At 32.5% G+C, this 6882-nt stretch overlaps 1 protein-coding gene across 1 annotated transcript; it reads right to left on the reverse strand.

Annotated features, from left to right (window-relative positions):
- Positions 1-1729: 1729 nt before the first annotated feature.
- Positions 1730-5938, reverse strand: LOC114260100 (CBS domain-containing protein CBSX5). Its single transcript, XM_028200157.2, has 2 exons — positions 5427-5938; positions 1730-2890 (listed from the first exon to the last, which is right to left on the reverse strand). Exons 1-2 carry the CDS (start codon positions 5777-5779, stop codon positions 2047-2049), a joined length of 1197 nt encoding a protein of 398 aa, XP_028055958.2. The 5' UTR covers positions 5780-5938; the 3' UTR covers positions 1730-2046.
- Positions 5939-6882: the final 944 nt, after the last annotated feature.

The following is a 6882-nucleotide window of genomic DNA, read 5'->3' on the forward strand; positions in this document are numbered from 1 at the left end:
TTAGAATACTATGTATTAGATGAGTGATTTTGTCTCAAAACTATTTAACAGAGATAAATTAGCTTTGTCTCTCCAGTAAAATTTTTCACTATATCAATAATTAGAACATAACATAGACAAATTCATGTCATATTCCGAAACTATTAAACTGCTTTTACTCACTAAATGGATTGTAACTCAAATCTTTGTTTTCTTGGTTGATAGTGATGGATAATTGATTTTAACGCAAAAGCTTTTGTCTAGTTGCACATGCTTAGATTAAAAAAAACGCACATTTCTTTGTCAAAGTTGCAAATGACATAACTTGAAAGAGATATTACATTTTGCCCTTAGATTTATCGGAAATTTCAATATACACCCTTTTAAAAAGAGTCTACTTATGTCATTTTCTTTCTTAGTTATGATTAATATAATTTTTTTTTCTTTAGTTATAATATTATTTTAGTTATAACTCATGAATTTTGTAATTATGTCTCACGTTGTGTTTAGTTATAACAATTTTTTTAATTATGACTCTGAAAATATGAAATTATTTTATTTTATTTTTTAAATTATAAGATGCATATGGTACACACCATTTGAAAGGAGTGTGTGTATCAAAGTGTTTCCCTAAATTTATAATTAGTTTTTTTTTTTTTTTTTTTGAACTCCAAATTCATAATTAGTTTATCCTTGTGCTTTTGACACTTTTATGATCCGACAATTAGTTTATTATTGCGCTTTTGACATTTTTATGATCCCACAATATTAGGTAAAGTGATACTTTATAAGATATGTTAGGTCTCATTTTAATTTAGGCCTCTTTGGGAATAGGTTTTTTTAGTATTTTTTTAATTTTTTAGCTAAAATATAATGTAAAAAAAATTAGTATATTTGAGATGATTTTTTTAGTTTTTTACGAAGAGAAAATAGAATATTTGACTTTTTGGTATATGTTGTTAGCTTTTTTATTTTTTTAGTGACTTTTTGACTTTTAAGTTAAAAAAGTTACTCCTCAAACGAGGTCTTAGTAATGATTATAGTTTATAATTATTTATTTACATATCATATTAAATATATTTATTTATTTTGCATAAAAATAAAAATAAACACCATAATTGAAATTACTATAACAAATTAAAGTTTCGAGACAAAAAATTGGAAACGAAATCTAAAAACGTTGCCAAAAATATCATTTTTAATTTCTAATATTTCTTGCAACAAATTTTTTACTTTTTGAGACTAAAATGTTTAGATCCTAAAACTCTCATATTTTTAAAATTTATTTTAGAAACCAAGTGAAAAGAGGTGGCCAGAAGTAGTGATCAATGATAATTGTTAACTATTATATTGAAGATAGAAAAGATATCAGAATATATAGACATCTTATATTTGATAAGTTTAATATCTTCAACATGTTGGAGGTGATGGATAAATGCGGTTGGCCACCTATAATGATTTCCGATAGTACAAAGGTGGTGGTGGAAGGTGATAGCTGCAAATGTTTTAAAAAATTGTTGTCTCTTTCTCTAAAGTTGCAAATGACAGGATCTAAAAGGGATATTGCATTTTGTCTTTAGATTTGTAATGAGTTTATTATAATTGTGCTTTTGGCACTTTTATGACCCACAATATTGGGTAAAGATGGGATCACCAAAACTTTTAGCTCACATTATATCTGCTGAATAAATCAAAAACAGAAGGCAAACACTTTAGGTTAAACAAAGAACAAGCGATAATGAAGATCAAATTTGTCAATTGGTGATTTGTTACTTTTTCTTATAAAACAGAGAAATTTTACATCATACATACAAATCATACCAATCAAGACCCATATCAGCAAATCCTCAATATCCAATGATACATCAAGCCAAAAAAACAAAACCCGCACTTCGCACCCAGTAATACTACGTGCACAGAAAAATTACCAAAAAATAAAATGCGACTCAAACTCAAATTTACAGTGTCACTTATTATGTGCACTTTTCTGTGTACATATCATTACTGTTATTTTGCTTGAATTCTTTCTCCTCTTTCCTTGAAGAGTTAGAACTATCCTCTATGCTTCTAATCTCCTTGATCCATGGACTGTAAATGTTCGTAAAAAACGCCCAAAATGTTAGAAAATGTCACAATTCCAACCAAGCTACAATCCTCTTCAATGACCCAAACATAATTAACCCGGTGAGCGATCGCTTGGATCATCACTGCCACTAAAGAACTCCATGGATGGCACACTATAGCCTCTGACCTCCTCACCATCCTCGCGGAGTAGCTACTTGACCTATTGTACCTTCCTGACCTTGGCAATGGCGTGGTTGGGGACAATGACTCCTCATCAGAGGATGAAGAGGAGCTAGAAGAAATGTTGGAGGAGATAATGAAATCCTCCAACATTCCTTCCAAGTTCATCTCCTTCAACCTCGCCTTCACGACCCTCACAATCTCCTCTGGGGGACCACCGCAGTCTATATAGGCCATTAGGTCCCCTGAAGAGAGGGTCGTGATAGCAGCTGCGACGGTCTCGTCACAGCAGGCGAGGGTGAAGGGAGATATCTCGCCGATCAAAGTTCCGTTGTCGTCGTCTATGACTGCTACGGAAGTTTGCTCAGCGAGGGAACACGAAATGGCTCCGATTGTCGAGGCGGCCGTGGAGTGGTACCTAGTGGCTAAGAATTCGGTGTTGATGATGTCAAGCGCGGCAATGGAGAGCGCTGGAACGGGGGAAAAGAGGCCGATTGAACTGAGGAGGAATCTAATCACATCTTCTTGGGTTAACCAACAGAATTCACGGCCATTATGAGATGTGGGAATGATTAATGATTTTTGAAGTTTTCTTCTTGAATTGGTCTTTATTGGTACAACAAGATTTTGAGCACCTTGGAGGATGAGATCAATGGCTTCCAATAAACTGCAAAACAACAATGGAACAGGGGTTCTCAGTTTAATTTGCCAAATATACATTAAAATTCACTTATTTGTTGCAATCTTTCTTGAATTTAGAGATTCTAAGTCATCCAACAAAAAATGAAAGAACATACTAGCTGCAAATCAAGGTTAAAAATTTCAGCAATAGTAAAATATATTCACCAAAATGTCTAGAATCGATACACAAGTTTAAATGTACACTACATATTCAAATTCTTTCTTTTCATTTTTTACATACTATTTTTTTAAGGTTGAGCTTCTCTTTGATCCTCTAAGCATATCATGGTTTCACCTTGATGATCTGATTTGTCGAATTAAATTAGTAAAGTTTGTAATGAGTCCAGAGAGTTGAGACTGACCAATCAGCCCAACCCTTTCTTTAAACCTTTTTAAAGATCCATGTATTTCTGAAGAATTTCATAATATTTCCATTCTTTAAAGGATTAATAAATTAAAGCTCCAATGAAGTTGTTACAAAAATTTAAACAATTTTCAGTAAAAAATAAGTAAAATACAGAGAGGCAAGTCAGTCAAACAAACATTAAACAACTCGGAAACTCCTCCATTAAAGCTCTAAGATGAAAAAACAAAGAAATTTATGCGCAAACCAACAATTTTTTTATTTACTGGTTTTCTATTCAATTATTTATTATATTTAAATTCATCTAATTTATTACCTCGTGTGTCAGTACATTACTACTTAAATTTATCTCTAATATAGTGCTGACATAGCTAAAAAATGGTATAAATACACTATCTGAGATTTGCTTAAAATACGATTTGTTCATGTTGTTCTAAAACTTACTTTCTACCTTTGAAATTTTTAATTTCATAATAAATGACCTATTTTATTAATAAAATATCAACTCAATTAACAGTTTTTAATAATATCAGAAATTTATTTCAATTAATAATGTAGAAAAATTTAGGGAGTTGTTCTTCTCACTATATTTTGCTCCAAATATACTTTTTTTTCTTCGCCCTTATTATACCTAATTTAAAATTAATACTTTTTCAAACAAAATATACTTTATGAAAAAGCCAAAATTCTAACGGTATTAATGTAACTATGTATATTACGAACAAAGAAGAGAGTATATTTGGAATTACGGTGGTACTATATGCACCAATTGGTATACCAACTAGTGTATGAACATACCTTATGACATTATTACTGACCTCACCCATTATACGAATTATAAATACCCAAAACTTCTAAAATTACGATACATCATCTGTTAATACATTAAAAGAAAATTTGGCCATAAACCCCTCTTACCTTCATCTTCTTGTAAAAATGGCCCCCCCCCAAAAAAAATAAATAAATTATACTTTCAAAACCTCCTTACAATTATAAAGTATTGTATAAAGGACAAAAAATTTCAGATTTATATTTTATGTAACAAATTTACCGCTTCACACACACTCTATATCTTTCTCCTCTTTCTCTCCATCAATTTGTCATATCTCTTTCAGCTCTTTCTTTCTCTATCTCTTTCGAAGAGCTCTCTTCACCACCACCACCACCACCACCACCACCATCATCAACATCTCTACTACCATGACTACCATCGTTTCCACTACCTCCGCCGTCTCCACCAATACCGTCTCAACCATCGGTGCTATTCGTCACCACCACCGCCACCATCGTTTCACTACTACCATCTCAACCACTAGCGCCATTCTATACCATTGTACCACAGGCAACCACCGTCATTATCCTTAACTTCCAAGACCTCATATTTGAGATTGACAACCTCAGATTTGAGATCTATCATCTCAGACGTATATTCTCTCCCTCTCTTTCTCTTTGTTTCTCATTATGCTCTATTTTTCAGACAGTAAAATTTTAATTTGATTCGAACCAGATCTAAAGTAATATATGTGCTCTCTTTATCTCTCTATTTCTCTAATTTTTTTTCTCGTTCTCTCTAAGTAAATATATGTGTTTAACGATATAAAATTTTATTTTGAATCATAATAAATTTTATTCTAAAATATATTGTGAGGATGACTTTACAAAAGAGCTGATATATATATATATATATATATATGGGTAGAATAGTAAAAGAAACAAGTTTTAAAATATTAGGAGATTTTGAAATGATCTATATAATTCTTATTCTTTTGAAAGAAAAATTAGATAGTAAGAAGTTTATTACCAAATCCCCATACATTAATTGATATATCAATTGGTGCATATAAAATTATTCTTGAAACTCAATGGTGTACAAATAGTGACTCTCAAAGTTTATCATTATATAAAAGAGCAATTAACTCTGTTCAATAAAAAATTTTGACAATAAAATATTTATAATTTTTGTCAAAACTGTAATTATACGTATTTCAAGCTTTGAAGTTTATTTGTAATTTATGTATAAAAAAATTACCAAACCTAATTAATAATTAATCTAAGAAAGTGATTGATTTCACAGAGTATGAACACAAACAAAGAAACTGGCTCAGATAGATAAAGATTGAGAGAGAGAGAGAGAGAGAGTTCAAATATAATCCCTTACCTCGAAAAGGGATCCACGTGCCTGACCCGACACGAATCTTTCGACAACAATACAGAAACAGGGGACTCCAAAGCCAAGGTCGGAGACAAAAGGTTCTCGTCATTACACAGGTAACAAATGACGTCAACCATACAAACTTTTCCGACACACCGACACTCCTCGCCGCCGCCGTATTTCGGCTGCGCCACCGAAGATAAATGGTGGTCACAACTCCATACGCTGACGTGGCTGTCTTCGGAGATTCTGAGGGCGGCGACGGCGTCGGCGACGGTGGCGGAGATGGAGAGAGGCGTCAGCGGCGGCTTGCCGATACAGAGGTCAGCTACCTCATAGGATAGTAAGCGAGCTGCCATACAACAAAGAAAGTGTTTGGGAGAAAGGAAACAGCCGAGAAAGTTTGGCGAGAAAGAGAAAAGTTGGGCTGGTGGCGAGAATTGTGTGAGTGATTGTAGTTATTTATAAGCTTGGATTTTGGAGAAATGTGAGGTACGGTTCAATATTTACAAAGTACCGAAAGGATTGTGGGGCCTACTATTGTTGGTTTTATAAGGCTGATAAAGGGTTATTTTGGGAACTTGGTTAAAAGTCACTTTTTTTTGTTAGTAGCAAAAGTCAAAAGTTAATTTTTTTGGCTTTTTTTTCATTTGGCAAGTTGGTTTTTAGCCAACGATGAAATTACAATTTTACCCCTCATGGGTCACAATGTGTTACATAGGTTTAGTTGTAAATATTTTAAATAAATGGGGGTAGTTTAGTCATTTTATTATGATTTGACATCATAAACAAATATTAATCAAAAAAGTCAAAAGTCACTTTTTACCAACTTCCCAAATCATTTGTCTAAAAAAGCCAAAAGCTTGGTTAAAAGCCAAAAAGTCACTTTTTACCATCTTCCCAAAACAACCCAAATTAAGGCAACAAAAATGCTTAGAGGCCTCAAAAATTCTATCAAAAGTTTTACTAAATGTCTCACATGGGTGTGGGACCCACGTGGGACCCACATTGTGTGGGTCCCACACCCATGTGAAACATTTAGTAAAATTTTTGATAGAATATTTGGGGTCTCTAGCATTACTCTTAAGGCAATTCTATTTGCACACCCTAAATTCTGTTTGAAGCATCATTACTTAGTTTACATTTTGATATTTATAACTTTCAATTTTTTTCCGCAAAACACTCCACAAATTTTTTTTTAATTTTATTTATATTAATCCTACCAAAAAAAATAGGAAATGATTTCTCTTCAGTCCATGATCGGATTGAAGGATATTGTTGGGTTCGTGGAGGCTCGTCATGGGTCTCGTTTCGATAATTCGAACCATTCAATATATCAAACTCGTTGAGTGTTATATGCTTGTAAAAAATCACGTTGATCGAATATCGATAGTTACGTGATCAAATCAGTTTTGTATAAAAAAAATAAACGGTAAAAAAATAAACGATTAATAAAAATTTG

This window comes from Camellia sinensis, chromosome 7 (genome assembly GCF_055761805.1).
Source record: "Camellia sinensis isolate YWXY chromosome 7, ASM5576180v1, whole genome shotgun sequence".
Taxonomy (NCBI): domain Eukaryota; kingdom Viridiplantae; phylum Streptophyta; class Magnoliopsida; order Ericales; family Theaceae; genus Camellia; species Camellia sinensis.

Coding starts and splice junctions, on each gene's coding strand:
- LOC114260100 (XM_028200157.2), bottom strand. CDS start 5,779: ATGGCAGCTCGCTTACTATCCTATGAGGTAGCTGACCTCTGTATCGGC. Junction 2,891..5,426: donor CACGTGGATCCCTTTTCGAG/GTAAGGGATTAT, acceptor GTTGTTTTGCAG/TTTATTGGAAGCCATTGATC.